This window comes from Aythya marila, assembly GCF_965140915.1.
Source record: "Aythya marila genome assembly, chromosome: 6".
Classification (NCBI taxonomy): domain Eukaryota; kingdom Metazoa; phylum Chordata; class Aves; order Anseriformes; family Anatidae; genus Aythya; species Aythya marila.
In genome coordinates this window covers 22,331,270-22,358,497 of record NC_139047.1, presented here as the reverse complement: position 1 = coordinate 22,358,497, position 27,228 = coordinate 22,331,270, and the positions used below count along the sequence as shown (strand labels likewise).

Sequence of the window (27,228 nt, the reverse complement as noted above, 5' to 3'; positions counted from 1 at the left end):
ACAGCAAGGGACTCCAGGAGCCCTGCACCGCAGCAGCACGGCCCCTGCTCGGGACGGGAGGGCAGCAGCCATGAGGAAGAGGCACCGCAAGCCCGGGGGGGAGCCGAAAGCCGCCGGTCGCCGCGCTCAGGCCCGGCGCTGCCCCCGCCTGGCCGCGACGCCGAGCGCCTGCTGCGGCCGCAGGCCCGGCCCGGCCCGGCCCGAGCCGCCCGGGGAGCGCGACGGCGGCGCCCGTCACATGGCGGGCGGGCGGGCGGGGAGAGGCCCGGCAGGAAGTGAGTTCTGGTTCCTGGGTTAAGGTGCTCGCAGGAGCGAGCGCCCTGTGCCAGGAGCGGCCGCGGGCTCCGTGAGGCGCTCGTAAGTCTGAGTCGCTGCTAACGCCGCTCCGCTGCCTCCCGCGGGGAGCGCCGGGCGCTCGGCCTCGGGGCTGCCGGGCGGGCTGCGGTGCCGGCCTGCCCCGGCCGCCCTGCTCTGCTCTCTGCACTGCCCTGCCCTGCCCTGCCGTGCCTTCGCCCCTCCGCGCTTCCGCCGGCCGCTCCGGGGCAGCCGCTTCCCCCGCGGGGCTCCGGGCAGCGCCCGGGGCTCTGGGTGCCGCGGAAGGGGCCGGGGCTGCGGGAGCGAGGGCAGCGGGGGGCAGCTCCGGCGAGCGGGGGCGCAGAAAGCGGCTCGCTGGCAGCGCCGGCCGGGGTGGGTGTGCCGCCCCAGCGCCCGGGAAGCCGCAGCCTTGCCCTGAGCTCGGAGGGCTGGGGCGCTACCGGGGCCACCGGGGCTCTTCCCGGGCTGCCGGCGCGGTGCACCCGTGCGAGGCAGGGCTTTTGTCCCCCAGAGCCGGCTCCCCACTGCAAGTGCAGGGAACGCTCGGTCTCCCTCTCACAAGTGATTGCCTCAACAGGTTTCCAGCCCCCATGATGATGGCAGTGTAACTTACAAAGTATTTCCATTGGAGAAACTGTTTTGAAAGCAGAAATATGTAGAGGAGTGCTTGCTGCTGGATGGCATCTATGTGCTCGTATGAATCTATGAGAGGTAGGCACGTGTATTATGAATGGGTGTTTGTATACACATGATTAGCTAAAGCCTTACTTCTTTGGTATTAAAGGCGTTTCTGAGGCACTATGAAAACTCTGACTGTGACTCTGTGGTGATCCATGGTGCTGGGACTTCATGATGTGTGCAGCAGAAGGTTGCTGATTTTTCTATCGGGGCTTTTTTGGCATTTGACTCGCAGAAAATTCATATTACTGCTGCTGTTTTTTTTCCCACCTGTGCCAGTGAAATGTTTTCCACTTGAAGCAAATATTTTAAGAGCATCTGCAGGTTTCCTTGAGTTAGTTTACTTTAAGGTTTGTCTTACAGTATTGGCTGTATCCAGTTGTTTTCCAGTGTTCAAGTCAGTACTCAAAGATGAAATTCAAGGTCCCACTGCCGCTGGTCAGGCAGCACAACACTCAAAGCTACTCACATCTACAGGACTCCCTTATCAGGCAAACTCCGGAGTTAATCTCTGTCTAATTCTGTCCTTGTTAGACTGAATATAGCATTTTGTATTGCTGCATCTGTTCTGACTCCATATTGCTGTTAATAGTTGTGAAAGAGTCTTTAGGATCTAATGAACATCTAGCATGTCAGTTGCTAAAGATCAGGGTTGTCAGCTTTGGGCTGAATACGTTCCAGTAGCTATATTGATGCAGCAAGGCTTGGTTAAAATAGTGGGGGTATTTGTTTTTTTTCCTCCTAACTGGATGAAGGGAGCAGAGAAAATGACAAGGAACAGTTGGCAATTTCCCTGTTAAATATTGATGCCTATGGAGGAGAAGCAGGAAAAGGAGCCAGTTTTTTCTAATTGCAAGGAGTTCTGGATATGAGATAACTGCTTCTTATATTATCTATTTATTCCAGCAACAGGCAACTCAGGGTGTGACTACAGAGCAGTTTAATCCAATCTAAATCTAGACTGCTGCAGTCCTGCCCACGGCTAGTCTCATGTTCCCACTGCCTCCCTGTGTTGGTAGTAGTGCTCCAGCAGCCTTGCACTGAACTAGCTCCTGTTGAATTTTTTTGAGGAAGTAGGCAGCTATTTCTCTGGCACAACTCAACTGTGTAGCATAAAAACACTGACATTGGTACAAATAGGTGGCAAAAATACATGGCCTGAGATTGGGGAAGGCAGGAATATCTTATCCTGTGGCAGTGTAGACTTCTATCACCATTACGTAACCAAGACGTCACACGACAATTTTGAAGTTCGCAGTCTGAATCAATCAGTCAGTAGAGGACTTGAAGTCAGGCATAAATTTAGAGTGCTGTTTTTATCAAACTGAGATTGAATTTGCACACCTTCATTTTCTACAAACAGTGAGCTGTCCAGAGCTGAACCCCATTCCTTCTATTGGAAGCTGAACTTAGTCTTTTAAATCTGCTGCAGTCTATTTTTGAAGTTACATTTTATAGGTACAGGACACTACAGTTGATTAAGTAAACTGTAACAAGCTAAGTGTCTTCTGGAGAATTTCAGAGAAGAACAAAATCAACACCAGTGCAAACTCTGCAAGTTTTTAAGGAATGTGAGAGCACATTTTCAATCACTTTCAGCTATAACAACACCCTTCCTCAGTTTAGTACCTGCCCCTGCAGACAAATGTAGTATCTGATTTTATTCGTTGAATTACATAAAACGGTCCTTCATTTGAAGCTGAAAGAAAGTCTATTTATCTGTTTCAAGATGTGTCCCAGGTATTACAGGGAATGTTCCAGTTAGTGGAGGGTTACTCTTTGAGGGATGGGGAGGGTGGATGAAGTAGTTTGTGTTACTGTTTTTTGAGATAGTAAACATGTAACTGAGATTATAATCTAAGGAACTGGTGTTTAGAAAACAAAAACGTTTTACATGAAATAGTGTAGATGTTACACAAAACTTTGTGAATTTCAATAATACTTGTTGTATCAAAGGGTCCCTAAATGTTTCCAATCTGTCAAAGAATTTACTTTAAAAAATTAAAGTAGTAAATGTTACTAATAAAGTACTGTCATGCTGGAGTTGAGACAATTGAAACAGGACAAAAAAATGCAACATCCATACAGTACTACATTGCACTTTCCTAGAAAGTCAAACCACTTTTTTGAATTAAGCATCAGTGATGTAGAAGATATTCAAGAGCAAGAAAAAAATAACAAAAGCTTCAAGCTGCAGTCGTTAGGATTTTTGCCAGGGTCCAGGACAGGTTATCCTCATCCCCATCTTTCTGTGGCTTATCCTCTCTTGACTGCATGTTTCCTTAGTAGTGTCTGTGGTTTATGCACGATCCCAGAAGACAGTGATAGGTGACAGTGGCTGTTCACACTTTGTACTGTGAGGTGACCATGCTAATATTGAATTAGGAGAGGAGATATGAATTACTGCTGATTTTTTGTTGTTGTTTTGTTTTCTTTTGTTTTTCCATAGCGCTGGCCCATTTTTGCTGTTTTTGAGAATTCGCTACCTGTCCCCTATTACATTACAATAAATTTTAATTCTATATTTTTTGTCATCTATTGTTATAGAAGTAAAGCAACTGTGTCTTCAAAGTTCAATCTCTCTTGAAATTGAAGTCTGTAACCAGTTAATATTGTAGTCTTATGCCTCATGATTCACGAGCTTTATTTTCAGGAGCTGATACTGAAATTGATCACAAACAGTAAAAAGTTGATTGTAATGTATGAAAAGGTCTGAGTCTTACTGGTTGATATTACTAATTTTTTAGATAAAAGATGTTTTAATTCATCTTTTGGTGCTGCATGTGTTTTTATTTTCAAATATGGCATAGAATAGGTTGTGGTGTGACCTAATGTTATTAGCTTTTTCCCTTTGTATTGTTTAATGCCAAAAGCTAGGTTTTGCTTTGTTTTAATAATGTCTGTTACTTCATAATTGTATAAACATTAAACTGTTGGAAATATCATAAATTTAGGTAATTGCTTGAATCTGATAATAATACAAGTGATATTATATTTATTTTTAGTTATACACTTCTTTTTCTTAGCTTTCTTTTTCCTTCTGATTACTTTTCAGGTCTTTTAACTTGATCATCCTTTCAGTGATGAAACAACACTGGGAATTATGGACAAGAACATCGGAGAGCAGCTTAATAAAGCTTATGAAGCCTATCGGCAAGCATGCATGGATAGGGACCATGCTGTGAAAGAGCTACAGCAAAAAGTATGTGTTGGGTTCTGCACTGTATTTGTAAAGCCACCCCTTCTGTGAAGGATTGTGGTACATGTAGATTTCGGTTTCACTTTGGCTAGGCACACTTGAGTACATCTGTTAAAGTTGAAAATTACAGTTATACGACCAGGCCAGTAAACTGCAGAGTAATTCATTAAGGTGTGAATGTAGTAGGTGGCTTTCTGGTTTTCAACCTTTAATTTATTATTACTTTTCTTATTTTAAACATAAGAAAAGTGTTTTCTGTTTTGAAGGATTAATCAAGTCTTTTAATGTAAGCAGTAAAGATGTATATGCAAGTTACCCAGCTTTATGAAGGACATCTTGAAATTTAATTTGGTTTATTCAGAAGTGACCAAATTTTAAGTTATTACTGTAAATAGCGTAATCAAATTAAGTTATTAAATAGCTTAAATTAAATAATTTTGTGTTAATGGGAGAATATGCCACATAAATTATTAACTTACACAATGTAAAAGCCAAAGGCCTTAGTGTGTTAAGCACTGTGCAAGCTCTTAGGACAATATTGCTTGAAACAGTTACAGCAAACGTATCTTAAAATGATTAGAATATTTATTGATTTAAAAAAAATAATAATAAATCTACACAATTTTTCTTTAATTATGAAGCAACAGAAACAGATTTTGGAGGCATCCTGACCAGTAAGGAGCACCTTTGAATTCTTATCTAGTTTGCTGTTGTAAAAAACATTGCTTAAGCCAAAATTCTTCTAGGACTTATCATATGTGCCAGCATATTGCAAAGCTATCAGTTTGGGAGTTTGTGATACAAATTTTATTGTGCATATACTTCACAGCAAGGAAAACTCTGTTAGCTAACTGCAAGGCTTGAGTGTTTTAGACAGGACTTTTACTTCAGTAGAACGGGTAGGTTGGGGCTTTATTTGGGGGCAGGTGAACCATATTCAATGTCAAGTTATATAAGCAGTAGTGCCATTGGGAGTAAGGAAATGCCTACTAGAGAGCATTCTGATAGCTGGGTACGATCTTACCATCCATGCTCATGTCAAAATAAACTAGCCAAGGCCCTACAGAACAAGTATCAAGTCATTCATCCACTGTTCAGCCTAACTACGTGCCTAGTCTGTTGCAGCAGTGCCGATGCAAATCTGTAGAGTTTTCTGCACTTAACAAGCAGAGAAAGCAAGTCAGATATATTTTGTGCTGAAATTGCAACTAACTTAACAAAAGGCAACATACTTCAGAATGTTTGAGAATCTTTTGAATTCCCTCTCTTGTGATGAAAAATTATTTGAAGGAAAAACAGTCAAGTTAATACTTCTGGGGCATCTAACTACCTGAAAGAAATTTCTGCCATAGAAAGAAGACATCAAATACAAGGTCAGGAGATAGCTCTCTTCAAGTCCATGGAAGAAAATCAGAAAAGTGTGAGATCATTAATGTTAAGTGAACTAAATGCTTGCAGTATTTCCCTCTGCATTTTCTCAGGTACAGAAATCAAAGGCAAAAACCTTTCATAAAGGATTGCCATTTGTTCAAATTGTTGCCCTAATCAAACTTTCAGTAGTTGATTCCATGGCTTCAGAAGAGAATGGAAGTATTTTTTTAGGAAGAGTTGATACTATAACTAGTTGGGGTATTTTTGTTTGTGTTGTATTTCAGTGTTTTTATTCAAAAAACACGAGTTTGGTTTGACCTTTGTATGGTGCCTTGCTATAGTAAATTCCTCTGTTCATTGTGTGGATTTGTTGGATTGTCCACCATTCTGTTGTTAACAGTTTACTACTTAAGTTACCGATAGGCCACTTGTTTTGCCAGTCTCTAGAGCTGGGAGCCATGTCAAGCACACAGAAGCCAAAGTCATCTCGGCCAGATGGTGTTTGATACAGATGGATGGTTGGTTGTCATGCAGATCTTCTAGTTGGTAACTTGTTGCTGCCATCTGACTCAAGGAATAATTTGTGCACACTGGCTGTCAAAAGCATCTTCTCTTCTGTCTGTTTTAGCTGTCATGTCTGTGCTCTGTACAGAAGTGTTGACAAGACATTGCTGTTGTACATTTTCAATTTGGTTCTCAGTGATTTTTCTGCTTCATGAGGTCTCTTGGTAGCTGCTGGAGTGTACTGCTCTTTGATCACTTTTTTTTTAAAACTCTCATAGTACAACTACTACCTGGCCTTTTAAAATAAATTTTGTTTCTAGGTTTATTCCTGCCTACTTCACAGACAAGCATATTGGGCAGTAGGGGTGTGTGGAATTTAAACATGACTGAGATCAGGGAATTAGAAAGCAGTATGGATAAATTATAAATAGAAGAGAAGACATACCTGTCTTGTCCCAGGTATTGACCTGTTCAATAATAGGCATATTCTTAATTCCAGACAAATTCAGTGCATTTCTGTAAGTTTCCTTGCTGGGATTTCACAAGTTTTCTTGCTTGTTTTTAGTGCTACTGTAACTGCAACATTAGGGATGTGCTAATGAAATAATAGTTCTTGAATATTAGCATCTTCCTGCCACCTGACCATGTGTTCAATTAACTGACTGTCTAATAACATTTATACTCTTTGGTGAAATGTGAGCAGCCTTATTAGGCTCTGTATGGCCTGGTTATAGCACAAAATAGAGCGTAACTAGATGAAAAATGGGGCTGATTGGCTACTCTTACTTTCTGCTTGTTTGCTTCTCCTCCCCCCCCCAGTTTTCTAGGTTAGAATACCAAGTCTACTGCACTCAAAGAAACAGGCAAAATCTCTGTACGTAGACAACTAGTTACTTACAAGGTTGTAGGGAATAAGCAATGTTGATTTAATTTAAAAACCTATCTTTCTGAAAGCCAATTTCTATATAATTTATTTGTTAGAAAATACAGGGGAAGAAAGTTATATCTTTCTATGGATAAACTAACTGACCAGCATTCTGAAGAAGTAAATGCTGTAGTTCTCATTTTAAACCCTATGTGTTCTATGGCTATGTAAGAAGATTCCTATACTTAATTTATCCTATCCTTTATAACTGCTACAGTTGAAACAGTTACTTAAAATCAGAATTTATTTATTATACCTTTCCTAATCAGTGCAGTCTCAAAATTACAGACTTGCCAAAGATGACTGTAGTTGGGTTTTCATGCAGAGGTCCACAACTACAGTCATCTTTAAAAATCAGAGATGTTTTTTATATGCTAAATAGGAGACCCCTAGTCAAAACAAAATAAGACTAATGCTAATTAAATTATATTTGCAGACAGAGAACTACATGCAGCAAATACGTGAACAGCAGGAACAGATAGAGCTTCAAAACAGCATTATTGCAAAACTGAATTCACAGTTAGCTGCTCTGAATGCTAATAGAGGTATGTACTCCAGTCTGCGCATTATTTCTTTTTATGCTGTGTTGCATTGATGAATAGTTTTGACTTTGTTGCTTCAGCTTTTACAATATACATCTCTCAGAGCACTATCATACTTTTCTGCGAACGTGAGAGTTAACACAAATGTGCTGTTTCAAAATCTATTTATAAAATGCAACACTTCTGAGGTCTCTCTGTATCCTCTTCAAGAAATTGTGAGATTTTCTTTAAATGTAGAACCTGCTCACACTGAAGTCAATAAAAGTTATGAAAATATGGATTCAAATCAATCACTACATTAAGCACGTCACGTAATTACTTTTACAATTATCTGTTAATAAGTTTAACTCATAGGTTGCTCTAGATGTGAATGCTATGGTTATGTCTTTTACATTAGACAAGTCTTGTGATGCTGATCTAGTGGATAACTGAAACTTTATAGCAGGTAATTCTTTCAAATCAAATAGTCATGGACAGATAATTTTCTACTGTTTGACTGTAGTACACAAATAAGAGAAGAGTCAGATTAACACATGGTTACTCTGCCATGCTCATTAAATATTTATTCACACTAGCCTAACACTCCTGATTTTCATAAATAATAGCAAAGTAGTTGGCTTTTACTTTTAAGAATACATGTACATTCATTATTGCTAGATGAGTCTTGCATTGTCTCTAAGCGCAGAATTTGGTTTCTCTTGCTTGTTTAGTGTGAGGGCTTGCTCAAGGAAAATAGAGAATTTAATGTCAGCCTAGCATATTTTGATTTTGCTTGTACTTAGAAGCTTGATGGGGAAAGATGCAGTGACAATCTTTTTATTTTAAGGTAATGTGCATCCCTACATTCTGATGCATGAAGACATTGAAACCTCCAACTTATCATGTAGCCAGCTCTCTGAAAAACTGAACATAGCAAAACGAAGAGAGAGACTCTTAAAGGTATGGTCATCTGCAACATGTTCAGCATAAGATCATATTTGTGCTGTGATGATACTATGAGAACCTAAAGAGAGAACTGAGATTTTTTGTGGTTGAACTGTTCTTCTTACAATACGAGATCTTCACCTGAAGTGCACGAGTGTGGTGCCCTGTAGTCTGATTAGTTGAACTAAGCATCTGTCTTTGGTCCTTCTTAGTGCAGTTTTTGTTTGCTCCAGCTCCCTAGAATAATTTTCATCAGAAAATAGGAACTCATTTATTTCTTAACCTGCCAAAAACAGTGGTCAAGAAGGGGTTCCCTCTTTCTTTCACAAGAGCTATTCACATCACAGCCAGCCTGCATATTTTTGCAAGAAGAAATGAAAAATCTGCACTTGAGGAGTGATAAATAAACTATCCATTGCTCTGGAGATGCTGGTGATATGTTTGATTTTTTTTAAATAGCTAATTTTAATACAATTTCTCTTCCCTCTTCACCTATTCACTGAAGTAACACTTAAATTTTCACTACAGCCTGTTGAGAGCAACAGGAATAAGAATGAAATGGTAGCGTAGAATAGACAGGAAATACCGTGAATGGATTTCACATGTTGAGCAAAGATGCACAAAGTTGCGTTGTTCTTATCCTAAATCATCTTATTCTGTTTTGGGGAGATGTCATGTAATGCAGGCATCTCTTATTTTTGAATATGAGTCTCCATAACAGGGACTTTGTAAGTCAATGTTAAAAAGATGTATATGAAATCAGACATGTGATTTAAAAATAGTTAGCTTCAGAATTTGTTTCCTAAGCCTGAGCTATGAACAAACAAGTTACACTAAATTCATGGAAATGCAGTTTTTAAACAGAAATGTTAATTTTAAAATAACCATATTGGATTACTGATGCTTATTTAATTATCTTGAAGAAATCTTACTTAACACTAAGCCTTTCCAAACATTTTAAACGTACTGTTCTCAAAGATTTATATACACTCATTTTTTATTTAAAAAGTAGTCTTTACATAATTTTTCTACACTAAAATCTGTAATCACTAAATGTTATTTTTTTCCTGACCTTCGCATTTTATTTGCAGTACAACACAGGGTTCACTCTGTGATGGAACATCTTTGTGTATTTTTGCATTTCTCTATCTTGAATTGGATAATAATCATATCTTACAGTTGCATGTGGAGATGTGACCAAGCCTAATATTCCATATTCTTGTTTCAGATTGTTTGAGGACAATAGTTTTACGTAACTTAGTCATATAATGCAAAAGGGAACTGTGTTATCTGCTCTTCTCACATGAAACACTGAGAAATTATGTGGTCTATACAGTACATTACAGGCAATGCATGAGAGGCAGGAATCATTATTTTAGAGGCAATTTTCTTAATGGAATATGTTATTTGTCTTTATCTGCATTTTGATTTAGTCAGTTATTACAGCTGCCTCTCAGCAAATTCATCTGGATTTTGTTTCATCTGTGCTGTAAATGGGAAGATTTTTGATAATAACTCCATGCAGAATCAACTATATAGAATATGTGCACTTAAGCCCAGGCACAGTCCCTGTCTTCCTGAATAAATGAAGTCAGGGTAAAAGTAAAAATAATAGCAATAATGGAGCTGATTCTTCACATGACAGGTAGTCAACTAGTAGAGCTTCCTAATCCAGGAGTAAATTGGACAACTTCATGGAAGATAAATATATTGAGTTAATAGAAATGCAGAAGCTATGGCTAAGAAGGTCTGGCAATTTATTGAAGTTTGTATCACAAATACCTCCTTTTTTCTTGAGCTCTTCCCTAGACATCATCTTTTAACTTCTTTTAGACCAAAAAGTCATCAACCTGCCACTGATCCAGTGTATCTAATTCAATAAAGTGTTGGCTTTTTTGGCTGTTCAAATTTGAAAGCTCACGTATTTTATTTGAAAGCATATATTTTTCTAACCACATTCTATCCACATTCTGCATTAAACAAAATGAAAGTTAGACAACTTTCTGTAGCCGCTGTCCTCTATCTCATTAACTCCATTATTCTACTTCTCCAGGAAAAAAAAAAAATCAGGCTTGCAAAATGTACAATTCTGGATAATAAATAATTAAAGACTAATTGTACAAGTTAAAATGTTGCTGTCTGTCCTTCCTTGAAACTCAGAGTTTCTCCCATGTCTGGCATTGTGTAGGTTTACCGATACCTATTGAAACTGTCTTTTGCTAAGTCAAATAGCATTTCTTTGGAAGACTGGAGAACTATATTCTGTTCTCCAGTAAAGTTAATAGAAATGCTGGATTGCTTGTAATAGGTGCATGGTTAGACCTTAAATTTCAGAGGTTTAAAATGAGGTAGGGATTAGCTTTCCTGTTTTCCAACCTCAAAAACTTGGCCATACTTGTTTATTTTGTCTGCTGTTGCCTATTTTCGTTGCCAGCGTGCCATAAAGTGTTTATCAGGCAGTGGCCTGGTCAGTACCAAACCATATACAAAATTACTGGATATTTTCAGTCCTCTATTTGAGGAGACCAAAGAGACCTAAATTGCTGCCTTTTCAGGTGCTGTTTTTCAGAACTGCCTGGTTTAACTTTATTAACTAGGAAGAATGTGGATCCTGTAGCTGTTTCATAGCCAAAGCTGTCCAGCAAACAATGTCCCACAAAGCTTCTTCTGTGTTATTTCTAGTACAGAGTTATATATCGGAATTGTTGCAGTGTCCATAAAACAGGAAGCTAAGTCAATACCTGTGAAGAAAATAAGATCATGTTCATATTTTCCTTGGTCAGGAACCTCAGTATAAAACACTGTGTGGAGTTTGTCAATCAGAATTTCTTGTACCACAAAAAAGGTGAAGAAACTGTGTCAGGAATGAATAATGCATATGGCATACAAAATTGTTCATTCTACAATAAATGTTTAGGTTTTCCTCATGCAGACTGTAAGCAAAGGAATGGCAAATACATGTTAGTCATCTTTGTGCTTAAAATGACTTAAGTGACTAAAAGCAGCTACTGCAGCAGTCTCGTACAGTTGTATTGCAGTCAATATCAACTTCACTGGTGTTAGCTTTTCTGTTTTTGACACAAAGCTGTGCTTTATGATTTTATGCTGACAAGTCTATGTATTTAGCTATCCTTTGCTACGGATACTATGTATGCACTAGGATTAGTTAGGCCCTGCTACGTGTTCTAGGAAATTTTGGTATTGGTAGCCTTTTCCTTATTGCTTCATCTGTTTAGGCTATCTCTGCCCAAAAATAATAAAAAGTTTTTGCTTAAGCTGTTAAAAGTCATTACAGTTAATATTCCTTGAAACCACTTAGAGTAGTTTGTAAGTTGAATAGTATTTTTCCTTAAAAACCATCTGCAAGTTTATTTATCCTAGGAAGCCACTGAAACAGGCCATTATAGCACACTTCAGGGAAAAAATAAAGGGACCTGCATTTGCAGCAGCACATTCTGGGGACTGACTGGCCGTGCAGCGACTCTGCTGGAAAGGATCTGAGATCTTGATCATGTACCCTATGAGAAGAAGATGAAGAAACTGGACTTGTTCAGCCTGTAGAATAGATGACTTCAGGGGAAACTAATAGCTCTCTAATACGTTCAGGGAAGTTATCAGGCAGGCAGACCCAGGCTCTTCACAGTGGTGCATGGCAAGAAGGTGAGAGACAAACACGAAAGGTCCAGACTGGACATAAGGGAAAACATTTCAATAGGAGGAAAGACAGGCATCAGAAAAGGTTACCGCTGCTTTGATTAGAAGGCTGATCTGAAGAACCTTTGAGGTCCCTTCCAACTTGAGTATCCTATGAAGTTAAGGCCTCTCCAAAAGAAAAGATACTGATCTGTTCATAATACAGATGTAACCTCTCTGTTGGTTGCTAATACCAGCATTCTTAAAAGATCCATTATGTGGCCAAGTCCTTGACTGAGTAGGTATCACCTGTGTGACATACTTGATTGCATTAAGCTAAAACTTAACGCAATTTACAAATGTTACCACATTGTTTGCAAACACCCAAATTCAGTCAGTATTAGAAACTGTAAGAGGATCAACATGTGAGAGCTTATATTACTGAAAGATCCCCAAAGATGTAATAGTTTTGCAAGTGTTTTTCCTGGTGTGACAGGCTGACAGTGCACAAGACCTGATGACTTACACTAGTATGCACTGATACATCTTCACTGCAACATGTTGAATGGCTCTTCTCACATTGGTTCCCACGTGGGTTTTCTCATTGTTTTCTAAAATCTTGTCCTCGCTTCCCGTTGGAAAAGATAGGAAAAATTGGAGAGAGCTACTGGCTGTTACTGCATTGCTCCTAGTTGTCTGGTAGCTTTTCAAAGTCCTTGTTTTTTGGAGCTGTAGTAGTTCTGAATGGATAAATGGTATGTGCAGATCAACGCTGTATCACAGGCTCACTGAGTTAATTCACTGTACTTAAGTTAAAGTTGTTCTTCAAGGGCAAGTGCTGTGGTTGACATAAGCTTTTTTGTGGGTGTTTGGATTTCCAAGCATCCCATTTTAAAAGGAAAATACAGGAGAAGCTGTGTCTCATTTGCTTTTTAAAAGGGAAATGGAATTTGACCAAGGAGTGTTTGGGAACCCTGTTACCAAATGGCTCTGTTGTGGCTTGGAGCCTGTGAACCCACAGAATGAAATATTACTGATTTCATGTTCCTGGAATGGCAAAATGTAGTTCCCCATATCATAGGTACTGTATTTTTGTGCTTAGATGACTGGAACGCTCCCTGGTAGCTATGTTTGGTTTGCTCTGCGTGACCCAGGTGGAGAAGTAACAGCTTAGCACTTTTCATATTTAACTGTGGCTTGATGCATGAACTAAACTGGTCATGAGCCATGTTGCTGTATGCTTTCCATGTTGTACACAAAACAATACTGAAGCCTTCTTCATAGATACTATGAATTTGTTATTATTCTTATGCTGCATCACGTTTTTCAGACCTTTGTAGTCTTAGAGTTATGTGGAAAAGGTATATAGTTTAAAAACTACGTCCAGCTTCAGCCTGGCTATAACATTCTTCCAAGTATTCTCAGATCTGTTAAAAATACTTTTATGCATGCCTCCATCTCTTAACATAGTTGTGGTTTTTTGCACATTGCTCTGTATGATTCTTTTCTCAATCATCAGATATTTCCTGAAGTTGCTCTAAACTTTCTGTGCCTCATAGTGCTTTAGTGTTCTTGTTGTGCCTTTTGAGAAAATCCAACCTAGTTGCTGTAGCATGTTAATGAAGTTGATGGTCTTCAGGGTTCTTTGGCCTAAAATCTTCAAATGTTTTGCTTTTTCCAGAACTGCATCTGAAAACCTTTCTTCTTTTTTTTCTATGTTGCTGTTGTCTTTTTTTTTTTCATACGCTTCCCTAGATTCTTATCTACTATGATGCAGTGTACAGATTCCACACTAGAAGACTATAGAAATGGTTTCATGATCTGTCCTATGAGTTCTATATACTTCCCACAATACCTGTCAGCCCAAGAGTCCTCCAGCCATAGGAATTAAGAAGTTTGCAATACCTAAAGCAGAAATGCCTTGCCAGTTCAAAGGTGTTTGAATGACTGGGTATGTAAGATCTGCACATTGTGCTGAGAGGGGAGTTTTGCATTTTTAGACAGTGTTTTGAACCTAGCAAGCAGTTGATGTTTAATCTGGATCCCTGGGATCCCACCCAAGTCCAGAGCGGCACTGAAGCTCTGAGCTTAGGTTTACTTTATAAAGTCACAATTGATGCTGGGGAAAAAACAATGCCTTCAAGGCCCTTTTTCTGAGTTTGTTTATCCAGATAGGATAACTTCTTGGCACTAAAATGTTGTGTTAGCTGCACATGCACACATCCATGCTTAACCACCTGGTGTCTCTGTAGACCAGCTCTAAATCTATCCCCGTATGGCTGTCATTGTCTAGTTTGGGTTATCTCACTGATAATAGCTTCGTATCTTATAATTTACATTAGCATTTACCTACCTAATCTCCAAACACACAACCTCAATCTATTTAGGTCACATTTGTAAATAAAACAAATATTCTTCTCAGAAAAGCGTTTATTTGCTGTTTTCCTCTTTACCTTGCTCTACCTGCCTACAGACTATCATACTGCATTCCACTTACATTCCATCTTGCAGAGTAAACCCCTTTGGGCTCTTGCAGAAACAGACGGGCTTCAGGGAACGCTATGCAACACTTGATACAGTTCAATATCAGTGTTTCTAGATATTTCATAAATTGACAACTATAAGGTTTTCATAGCCATGTTGTTTGTTTTTTTTATTTATTTCCATTGATTTTTTTTTCTTGAAAATTATTCAAGGACTATTTCTGTGTATATAAAATAATAATCATTCCTTATAGAATTCTTCATTCCACCAAAAAGCTCACTTACATAAAAATTCCCCAAATTACCAGATCTGTAGTTAAAGTGGGACCAGCCACTGCTTTTTATTTTGTAAATCTTGCTAGCATTGCAGTATTCGTGGGCTTGTTCAAAAAACAAGGTAGCTGCAGAATATCACCTTTAATTTCAATCCATCTTAAACAATGTTAATTAATTATTATTTTATATATTAAACATACACTATGTTGTAAATAAGATGCTAATGTGTATGGCACAGTAAGTGAATCAAGATGGTATTTTTTCTATATTCACCAATATGACTCAAATTCAGAACATTCAGTTTTGAGTAATCATCTATGATCAGATACATCTATGTGTAGCAGTAAAAGGTCTTTACTATCAATTCAAAATTAATATTTTAGCTAATAATAATGGCTTTTATTTATGTTGCAGAATCTTTACTTAGCTCTTTCTGGACTGCTGAATAATGATATTCCACAAAGCTCAGTTCTATTAATTGTACTGGCATTTCTAAAATTGTTTTTTAGGAACAGTTAGAAAATGAGAGCATGAAGTTGAAGCAACTTGAGGACAAAAGCAGTCAAAAGGAAAGAAAGCTTATGTCTATTATTTCCAACCAAGAAGATAAAATACGATCTCTGAAAATTAAATTGAAAGAATTAAATGAAGCACAAAAGAGTATGCAGATGCCAATATACAAAATGGAGGTAAGATAAGATTAAAACAAGTGGAGATAAAATGAGAAACCAAACTTTTGAAAATTATTAGTTTTTTCAAACGTGTTTATACTAATTGTTCTAAGAAAATTATTTTAAATGTCAACATTAAATAGTTACTAGGAAATTACTAATTTATATAAAGAACATAGGTAACCAAACTATTTAATTCATTGATTGGTTTGTGTGTTATTTTTACGTTGTCATTATAGTGCTATACTTGTGAAAACCCGAGATCAGCGTTTCAGTTTTATAATTTTCAGTTGGGATTTTTCACCATAATTGAGTTGATTTTTTTTCTCTTTAACCCCACCCTATTTTTGTGATAAAATAGCATCCGGTGTGAAATATAGCTGTGGGATAGCTGTACTGCAGGCTGAACGCAATCTTATAAATGTATTTTAGCTAGCTAATTCAAAGTGACTGTAACTAAAAGGACAAAGCAACACAATTCGTTGCCCTCAGACTTATCAAGCAAGCATTTGCTTGACTTTTTACAGCAGCTATTTGTAACCAATGTAGGGACATTTAAAGCAACTCAAATGTGCCAACGGGAGCTGCAGTTGCACTCTATTACCAGGTAGGCTATGGGTCAGTGGTTATAAGCAATATATTGAAACCAGATGATTTGGCAGACATATGATCAAGTTCTGAGTCTGATGTGGAGCTCATATGAACATAACCGGACCATTTGGTAATGTAGATCTAGGGGAACTGCAGCTTAATGACTGATTCTCGTAAAAACTTTTAATACCTGGCACTGCCTTAAAACTATGTAATACTAGAGTGAACCACAAGGTGGTAGTCAAAGTTAATAACATCCAAAAACCTGAGCGGACTCTTGACACATTAGCTTTTGATGTGTTCATTGAAAATTTTTGTGAATATATTGATTTTTTTAAGAGCTGAAATTGCTGGGTACCTCAGTAACAAGCTTATATGCAATATATAACATTAACTTGTACATGTTTAAAACAGACTTGCAGTGAAGCAATATTCTTAGAATGAGTTTTCTTTCAAGAAAGTATGAGCAGAGGAATGCCACACTGAGTTGTTAAAAGCTAAACTAAAAATAAGACTTCACACACGAGGTAAAATAAATAAATAAAGGGTTTTGTCATTTTGTGAATGTTTTGAGAGCTTACAGAACGACTAGCTGAAGGATACTGTGCCATTTTTATTCATATCAGGGTGAAGAGCAAAATGAATATGCTAACCTGTGATTCATACTTTTAATTTTTTACTTCAAGGTGAAAAGTAAGAAAGTTGTTCCAGATAAGCCTGAATTATCTCTAGGATTCTCTCCTATTTCACCAGGGCATGCAAGGTAAATACTTTAGCAACATTTTGTCAACTTACTTTTAGTTGTCTTTTCTGATACTAAGACCTGCTATCTCCATCATTTCCACATAGTATCTTAAAAATTGGGCAGCAGCAGGGTGGGAGAGCAGCAGAGATCAAAGAGTTAGCGTGGGAAGGAAATAAAGCCAGTGACCATGTGGAATCATAACAGGGCTTTGCACGTATATAGAGTTAAGTTGGAAGGAAGAAAAATAGCCACTTGGTTCAGCAGGAGGTTAAACTCTGTGGGAAATAACTGCAGATATTAATGCTGGGTTTTGGATAAGTATTAATTCCCTTGCATTAAATCCCTTCAGAGCAGGAATGTACTACCATAATGGATTAACTGATGGCAGCACAGCAGAGGAGCCTGCTGCGCTGCCAGGAGGAGGTCTGATAGTCAGCATGAAGAAATAATTCTTGGCCTGATCCATCCTAAATGAGAGTTTGAAACCAGGTTTATCTGTAAACTGAGGCCAGCCAGCCCTGGCAACAACCAAGGAACCAAAAGCAGTGTATTTCCCAAGCAAGCGTTCCCCCTTCTGCCAGTGTTTTGGGAAAAATATTGACCAAACTTAGGTTTGCATTTTTCACAGGATAGGCAATAATACTACTTAACAACCTTTGCTGGGGTCAAATAGAAGGTTCTTAAAGGTGGGACTTAGGAGAGTATTAGGGAAAAGTATTGTGAATTCTTCCTGTCTTCTTACATTCTTGCCAAGGCAACTGGTTTTGGCCACTCTCTCACATAGACTAGGTAAACAGTGTGAATCTTTAGTCTGGATCATTACTGCTATAGGATAAGAAAGGGGGGAAATAAGACTCTGATAAAGACTCTTTTTTTTGTCTTTACTGATGTATATCTAAATGGTTATGATATATCTACGTTTGTTATGGTATCACAAATGCCTAGCAAATGAAGAATGGATTATCTAATCATATGTATATTTTAAACCTCCAATTAAAGATTTGAGTTAAGTCTTTTCTCACTTCTTATTTATTGAAATACCTGAACTTTAACTCCTTCTGTAGATGTTTCTTTCTTGAAGTAAGATCCAGAAAGACATTTGTTTTCAAAAAAAAGAAGTGCAACAGAAGTAGGAGTATAGCTCATGATACTCCTGATTTCTGGACAAATAAGCAGTAAAAAGGAAAACCATTCATCAGATTAAAGAAAAACCCCTTTTGACCTCTTTTGATGCCAAGATGCAAAAGAGAACACAAGTCCAGTTTGTTGCAAACTTAATTTTTTCATCTTTATAGTTCATTTTATAAAATCCATTATGTGCTTAGACATATAAACTGCTCAGCAGGTTTATCTAAATTTCATGAGGGAATTTTATTGATGCATCAATAACTGAACAACGTGATGCGTGGTGCCTTTGGGCAAATAAAATTCAAACCAGCACGGAGAACTATGTCTACTAGTTTTAATGCAGATAACTAAGTATCAGATGTCCATATGATATTCTAGAGATGATATACTGAAAAGACCCCTCAGAATAAAAGGAGAAGTCATATGATGTTGTATAAAAGAGAGGAATGAGTTTACTGATGCCTCTCAAAAATATCAGGTAGATAAAGAAGGAAGGAATAATAACAAATGCTTGTGTGTTCCTTCTCCTGCAAAGTCTGAAGTCCACAGGAAACAGTAGAAAACAGTTAATGCCCACAACAGTGGGATCCTATTTTGCCTAGAATGGGATGCAAACAGTATCTTTCACACTTGTGGAGTAAAAGCTTTTCCACTGATACCTGAGAGAATTGAAGGAAAAAAAAATAAAGGATTTTTCTTTGGGTCCTTGCAGAGTCAGGCCCTAAGCTTGAATGTTTGTGTGTATGATATAACTAAATAGGTATTTGACTACATTTTTTTTCTATTTTCTGCTTGCTTTTACAGAGGAGAACAAAAATGTATATACATATGTTGAGGAACAAGCTCTCCAAGAAAAGTAGCTTACACTATTGTTTTTCTCTGGTTTGTGAGTGTGACTAGATTAAAGGTCATAATGAGCTGAAGTGGCTGATGCTTTAATTTGTAATTTGATCTTCTAGGGAGAATCTGGAGACTATTTTCCAGGAGATGAAAGAAGAGTGTCATCGAATATGTATGCTAGCCAGAGAACAAACAGACCAACTGAGTAAATTTAAGATAAAGCCAGAACCTGAAACTGGTAATATCATACTTAAGCTCTTATTGTGATTCAACTGTTTGAAAGCTTTGCTTTATATTTGAAAATACTGTAAATTACACATACATAGAAGTACTTCCACTGTTTACCATCTGCCTTTTTCAAGTCTGTTCACATGGTGCTCAGTATTTCACCAAGAAAACGCACCGCCAGTTTTGGCATTCCATGACGAATGCTCCAAATCACATGCTATAAAAGACAGTCGTCACATCAATGGCTCTCATAATTGTTTTGTCCCTTGGAGTGAGAGGCAGGCACTTACTACATGTGAGATCCTATCATACTGTGTGAATGACAGCGCTTGCTTGCTTTTAATTTAGCTGTCAGTTCAAAAGATGTCTGTTATGAATGTCTCTAGCCCCATATCTGTTAGAGGAAAACTGCTGGACTGAGGAGAGTCAGAGGACTGATTGCCTAGACTTCCTTGTGCAGACTTTTAAATACCGTTTTTGTTATACGGAACAAGAGCTTAACCCAATATTTCCTAAAAACAAAAGGCAGACTTGATTTTTGTGGCCACTGGAAGAGGTCTGGAATGTCCAGTTCTGCTAATGCTTGTATTAAAATATAATTGAAGCTATTAAGGTTATTCCTACCAGCTTTGCTTGATAGTAGGGTCAAATTATTTAAAAACAAAACAACAAAAAATGATTTCAAAAAATACTTGCCAAATTTACACTGATACCAACACTTGTTTCTAATTAAAGTTTCGCCTTTGCCCAAGTTTTGTAGATGTGCTAATGTGTAACTCGTGGCTTCAAAAGGCTACATCCGAACTGTAATGTTGTATTCTAGTGTACACTACTAAACTTCATTGTCTGGGATATGGGTGCTTCACAATTTATTCCAGAATTAATTATTTTTCTTTAAATATGTTCCTAACTTAACTAACTATGTGAAAAGCTGTACATCATATGGATCTGTTGAATTTGTATTAATTCTGTGGCCCACATTGTAACAATATCTGAGTGATATCAGAAGACCTTTGCATAGTAAATGTACAGAGCCCCCAGAATAAATGGGGAATACTCAAAACACAGGGGAAATATGGTCCATCTTCTGAATAATTGTTCAGTTTAAATATTTACCTAATTTGAAAGTTGATGGGAGTTTGGTACCTGAATACCTTCTCAAATCTTGTTCATGGTGCCTAGCATGTTCTTGGCACTGCATGTAATAGTTTTGGTTCCAGCTTCTATTTCTGCCAGAACACTTCAGTAAATATATGCAAGTATGTGTTAAGAGTATGGGACAACATAAGTTTCAATAAAATGGAAATGTTTATAGCCATAAATCAAAGAGAAATAGAATTATTAGAACAGAATTGTTTCCTTTTATTTCTCTTCCGATAATTTTTGAGTCAGAGCTAATGCTTGTGGAAAAAAATACATCTTGAACTGATATTAAAGAGACAAAATTAAGGTTAAGAAGCCAAGAAGGAAAATCAAAACCTTCACAGGAAAAATACCCCAACATCACACCTTGAATAACGATATATTGCTTAATGTTTTCTTTAATCTTTCTTCACAGAAATACAGTTTTCCATGCCGATACAGTGTACTGATAAAACTGATGAACAAGCAGAAGAGCTTTTTAAGCCTCGGGTTATACAGGATATAAATAGAGGTGCATCATGCATCACATCTATCACACCAAGAGGAGTGGGCCAAGATGAGGACAACAACTCTGTAGAATCACTTTCTAAATTTAATGTCAAGTTTCCACCTACAGACAATGACTCTGCTTTCTTGCAGAGCACTCAGGAGAAACCAACGGTTCCTTGTACTGGTATAGCTGAAAACATGCTTCAAGATCATCATTTTAACCTGGAGCACAGAGACCGTGCTGTTAACCTCAGTAAATTGGAACCTAACTCATTTGAAGCTCGTGGAGTTGATCTCATGACCTCAGCTTTACAAAGCTTAACTACTGTTGACAAAACAAACCCCCCAAATCATGCAAACATGCCCGTAGAAAATACCCGTGACAAAACGTGCTTAAAAGCAGCAGACACTGGTTTCACGTTTATACCTAAGCACACGAACCAGGGATCACCTGAAGCAATTTTTCCTTTAGAAGCTGCTGGGACAACCGTCAGAGGTCCTCACCAGGTATCTTTCTATAAATACTGTACATTCAAAAAAAAAAAAAAAAAAAAAAAAGGAAGTGATGCAGACAAACACATTGCTAAGGTCTCTGAGACAGGAATAATATATTCTATGAGGTATCTCACCAGTCTTTTTTTAAGCCAATATATTTTGTCAGTTCTTCTCCCTGATACTGAGGTATGTATACAAGGAACTTTTCCAGGGAAATAGGGCAAGACTTTAAGTAGCTGTAAGCACTGTATATACTTGCACAAATTTCAGTTCATGTAGATGTTAATTGCTTCGATATCTGTTTCAAAGCTGTCATTAATCATAAGTTGCCCCCTAGATTGCTTTCCTTCTACCCTTGATCTCAGATGAATAGGGCACGTAATTGTTTTAATTGTTTTTAATGTACAGCAGAGAATATGACAAATGAACTAATTAAAAAAACTAAACAGATAAATACTTCACTGTGGAAAAAACAATCTACTTTTTATCTGGTATAAACAGCATCTCATTCCTCCCCACTAAGAAAACTTAAAATATGTTCTTCGTAGTTTAAGCAATCATTAGGAGAACATAATTATTTATTTTTATAAATGAGTGGAAGCACACTAAGATACCTAAATCATGTTTATATAAGTACTTTGAGCTTGAATTTCAGTCGTAGCTACTTGAAGTCCGCGGGCATTCTGAAAGCAAGGCCCAATTGCTGTAGTGCAGGCTAAGGTTTCAGCAGGTTGTATCATCATATCTCTGAATATTTTGCTTCCTTTGTGTGCCATTTTCTTTCAAATGAAATTGCTCAGAATTTATAGACTTTGATTTTTTTCCTTTTTTTTTTTTTTTTCCTACATTTCTGTGGCTTTTCTCACACCTCCTGAAAGGAGAACTTTTTGAGAATATACAAATAGTGATATTAAGAATTCTTTGAAGGTGGATTTGGAATATTTTTCCTATTTGCATTTATGTGTTTTTTATGTTCTTTGCTAATGATAACATACGTGGAGATAAAAGAGCTTTACCTCTCGATTTTGTTACTGTATGACATGCAAAACTGGCATTTGGGAAGCATTTGTAGGACATCCTAGCTTTTATGATTTCTTCTATTAGCACCAATTCTAGTTTAATTTTCCACTGCAAACCAGTTTGGGATGAAAAGTTTAAAGCATAGAAAGTTTGCTTTTCTCCATTATTTTTATTTTAAATTATATGCCTGATTTTTCAAAATGTATTTTAAATACCTCTCTGTTATGTAGGAGATCTCAATTCTATATTAATTTACTAATTACAGGTTTTATTATGCTTTATTTTTCATTGGATCTTCCGTTAAAATTGTGACTGAGTTAAACAAATTAAACCACTTATTTTGTCACTGGTAGAATTCCTGTGGAGCTGTGAAGTATTCGCTCCACTGCTTGTTACTCTTCTCTTTTTTTTTTTGTATTTTCTCTCCAGTTTGTTCTTTTACTAGTTAGTCTGTGTATCCGTTTTTCAATAGATGGCACCCTGCATTGTATATTACAGCAAGTGAAACAGCTGGTATGTGATTATAAATTGATAGGGGAGTATGCTGCTTAAAAAGTAGACAAGAATTGCAGTTGAATAGCAATAAGCTATTCAGCTTATTGTCAGCTATTGGTTTTATCATTGGTATTTCTGTTTTTTTTTTTAAAAAAAAAAGGATATTAATTTGGTGGCATCACTTGAAATGTAAATGATTTACTTTGTGGAGAAAATGTAATAATGCTAACAGCTGGGGAAAAAAGGCAAATACTGTTTCAGTATTTATAAATCGTATCTACATAGTACTGTAGAACATGTAAGACAGCTTAAAATGCATCTTATCCAGAGACTTGTTTGAACCAAGCCAATATTACTTTAACATCTATTAGTCTTTCTGTCTCTCTCAACATCCATCACTTTTGTGAAGCTGCCTTCAAAAGCTGTTTTTTGTTTGTTTTTGTTTGTTTCGTTGGTTGCTTTTTTTAGTATTTTTCCTAGTGAATTGGACTCAGCTTTGGAGTTTCTTTCTGACTATTAATTCTGCTGAAGATTTGATTCACAGATAATTATACATGTAGATTAAAATAATATTTTAAAGTGTTACTTGCATACATGCCCTTTTTACTGTATTAACCTTAGCAAAAGCTATTAATAATACTTGTTCTTAGTATTTTTCCACCTTTCTAGGGAGTAGTTATGTTACCATCATCCCTGCCACTGGTGAAGCTCCAGTACAGAGGAATGAGATACCTGATTTTTTTTTTCCCTAGTGTAGATAAAACTTTCAAGTATTTACTACATATGTTAACTTATAAAATGGAAAACCCCATAAATGCAGTAGATTTGGCAACAGTAAGTTCTTGGAACTGCTCTCAGTTGCTGTAATAAATTTAGCTCTTTCCTTCTTTGTGGATACTAAATGTGAAAACTCAGTACTGTTTTCTTAGGATATAACTTTTAAAAAAAAAACATGTGACTGAAAAGAGCAGCAGATTAAAATAAGCATGGATATTAGTGGACCTAGGATTTTACAGACTACTGTTAATTGAGACTTGCATATAGATGCATATGTTTATCAGTATTCACAGTTTGAGGGGGTTGTTTCTACCAAAAACATTTCTAAGAATGTTCACGATTTTAAAAGCAAGTCATTAGTCTATTGATCTTAATCTGAATATTGTTTTGAAATGAAACACCCACTTAAATACATCCCTATTCTGAAAAGCATTTTAAACATATTCTTAACACTCAAAGAAAGAAATGGAAGTTAAGTGTTTGCTTCAGTGTGTTGCTAGATGAGTATCTTCCCTTGTCATGCTTCCAAGACTGAAAATCTAACTATGTCTTTAGTGGGATTTTTACAATAATATTTTATCTTTTTTTTTTTTTTTTAATGGTGCTTTACATAATAGGATATTAAAAACAAGTAATTCTAAACACATTTCATTAGGGATATTTAAGTGTGTCAGTGTCTAGATAAATCTAATATGCAATTTACACCATCAACATACAATAAGTAGGCTCTTTTAGCTGAAAAGAAGTGGTGTGATTGCACTTAATTACTAATTAGTCAATTTAATTATATGGATTGCTGACCATAATGAAAGACAGTAAATCTGCTCCCACTATCTGATAAGCTAAACACTGTTTAAATGGGGAATGGACAGGAAATTGTCTCCAAGTTGTAGCTGGTTTAAATACAAGGATTAACCACTATGAAAGCCAGGTTAGTTGTACAGTAAATTATCGTAGCAGGAATAAACATTAGATTCTAACTATTTGGCATGATAAATTTGAAGAAGAGTTGAAAATTAAAACTCTCTGTTAAGTATGAATAGCAAGAAATTTAAAACTTCAAGAGAAACTACTCTCTAAAGTGTTCTTGCTTGCCTTTCCATGTGTGATTGAAGCAATATAGAAGAAAGATGAGCCAAAAAAAAAACCTGTAGGGCGCTCTCCTTTTCTAGGTTCCAGCCCCACATAAAGCTGATACCAACTCACCGCCATTCTGTCTACTTTGCAGTCACAGCAGTAGTTTGCAATTTACTCAAAACCTTATCATCTTGGCCATGTAACTATGTATTTTATCTTGTGTTTGTTGCTAATACCAAAGTAATAGAACTTAATTTTTAACTACCTGAAAACTAATAGAAGGCTTTCTGAGTCCTAGTTGCCAGCAAGCTATATAGTCTACCCTCTAACTAAGAGCATGTATTGGACTCAAGTCCCTATTGTCAGGTAAACAGACTTGTTGGCTTTCAACTAGCTAGCTCAGGTACCAAGAGCAGTAACAGCTGCTGAACCAAATGTAGCATAGTTTACAGAATTGCCTGAATGTAGATAGATATTCAGATGGCACTATTGATGCTGTCATGGCAGAAGGAATCCCAAAACTGAGATTATCTTAGACACGTTTACACTAAAAGGCAGTCAGATTAAATAAATAACTTAAGCCATACAACATTGCTCTAGTCATTTTGTAAGTTAACTGAAAATTAGGTGTGTACCAATAAGAATAGAAATCAAATGTTTCATACTAGCTCTGTACAAGAAGTACGTATTTTATCCTGAGGCAAAAATTTGTTATTTCAGTTTAAATTGCTATGATGTCCTGCAGCTTCTACAGTAAAGTATTGAAATACAATGTTAAAAGCCTTAATATTTATTGTACTGATCCTACGGAATTCTGTTCTTAGCAGTATTTATCATTAATAGATATCAAGGCGTTTTAAGCATTTGCAAGAATGTTATGTTTATGGAACTCAAAACCAAAACTTTAAAAAATCCTGTCTTTCTTAATTATTTAAAATTAGGTAGTAGTTAATGTCTCTGGCAAGGCATGTGTTAAGTACACCTACTCTAAAGAGGCGGGTATTTTTAACATAAATATAAACCACAGTATCATGGAAATCATATCATAAACCACAGCAATAATCATTTTCTGTTTCTTTTAGCTCATTTGGCAGCCTCAAGACAATGATTTGCTGGCACAAGCATATACAGACTCTGAACTGAATCAGTGTGGAGTATGTGAATTCTGTCGAGAAGTTTTCCCACCATCTATAACATCTAAGGAAGATTTTCTTCGGCATCTGAATTCCCACTTTAAAGTACAGTCTTAATGTATGAGGATTCAATGGATCACTGTTTTTGCATACATTTGATTTTTTTATTCAATAGATATGCTAAGAATTTAAGAATTAAGACTTGTAACAAGAACTCATAACTGAAATTGTCAGATAAGCACATTCTTAATTGTCATTTGACAAGGTAAAATGGAACTGTAAGTCAGTACTGTAATACATTATTGCTTGTTATGCTTCAATATTACCGTTGGGATTGTTGTTAAATGCCTTTTTTTCCAATTAATCTTTGTCTGAATAGGCTCAAAGTCATGATTATATTTATGAGTACAGATTTGCAGGATTAATTCCTTAATCTGGGTGGGGAAATTGGTGTAACACTAGCATTTTTTCTCAATATCCAGTTATGATTCTCTTCTCCTTGAAGTAAACAGAAAGGAGAAGTAGGCTCTAATTTTTAATTTCTATTATGAAATTTCCAAATTTGACTTATAGTAGTGAACCTCTTAATTCAGATTCTTGCAAAATCATCAGAGTAACTGATTGCCTAGTGTGCCAAAATTAGGATAGACTCTTTAATATAAATCAATGGTTGACTTTCTTTCTGAATTGTTTTCTAGAGAGATTAATCTAACACAGCACATAAATGACCCTTTTGCTAAAATGGACTGGTAGCAGTTTTCTGTATGTCTGATAAATCTTGTTTAAAAAAAAAAAAAAAACTATTTTGTTAACATACTGTTCTAGCATTAATCATTAGTAAAATACTGCCATAGAAAAGGGTATATTACTATGAAGGATGGAATGAGAAAAGGCTGAACTGTCCCTAAAACTAAGAATACCAAAGATTATTTACCTTTCCTTCTGGTCTGTTATGAAGGATTGTTCAAGTCAGTTATGGCCTAGACGGGTGAGGGGAAAACCTAAAAATGGAAATCTCAGTGACTTCAGTTTTAACGTGAATATGCAAGAGTGGCTTTCTCAATGCAATATGAATTTGTGTTTAGGTGAAACATTGCATTTTGATAAAGTTTGCACATTTTATGGAATTATAGGGTTCAAATTAAAAAACAATGTTTTTTACTAAGCAATTTAAATTAATGATAAAAGGTGACCTGGAGCTTTTTGCATATGAACTGAGTATAGGGTTTTGTCCTGATTTTTGATAATTAGCATTAATATTTTTATAGCAGCAAAGCATACCACTTTTTAAAGATTTGTTCACAGGTGACTTATTTCTGGAAAAAAATACACCTGCATCTTTTTTAGAAATGGATTTTTCTGCAGTTATTTGCTGTATTTTAAACATCTCATGTTTGTGACTGGCTGTCAACAGAGTGTAATAAACAGCAGTGTACAGTGCGTGTCTGCAAAGTGGCCTGGAGAAAGACTCTGTCACTGTCACCAGCTGCAAGCCCCCTGTGGAGCCAAGCGAAAGTCCCTCTGCGGGAGGGTCCCGGGGCAGCAG

General features: G+C 36.9%; 1 protein-coding gene across 1 annotated transcript; it reads left to right on the top strand.

Moving 5' to 3' along the window:
• Positions 1-282: 282 nt before the first annotated feature.
• Positions 283-27,228, top strand: TANK (TRAF family member associated NFKB activator). Its single transcript, XM_082762918.1, has 10 exons — positions 283-357; positions 893-1,026; positions 4,049-4,195; positions 7,429-7,537; positions 8,361-8,473; positions 15,360-15,539; positions 16,799-16,875; positions 18,945-19,063; positions 20,612-21,192; positions 25,632-27,228. Exons 3-10 carry the CDS (start codon positions 4,097-4,099, stop codon positions 25,797-25,799), a joined length of 1,446 nt encoding a protein of 481 aa, XP_082619044.1. The 5' UTR covers positions 283-357; positions 893-1,026; positions 4,049-4,096; the 3' UTR covers positions 25,800-27,228.

Bases quoted from the DNA above. Each gene is read 5' to 3' on its own strand.
- TANK (XM_082762918.1), top strand. From the start codon at position 4,097: ATGGACAAGAACATCGGAGAGCAGCTTAATAAAGCTTATGAAGCCTAT. The intron at 15,540-16,798 runs GTAAGATAAGAT...TTTTACTTCAAG, and splicing joins TGCCAATATACAAAATGGAG to GTGAAAAGTAAGAAAGTTGT. The intron at 21,193-25,631 runs GTATCTTTCTAT...TGTTTCTTTTAG, and splicing joins CCGTCAGAGGTCCTCACCAG to CTCATTTGGCAGCCTCAAGA.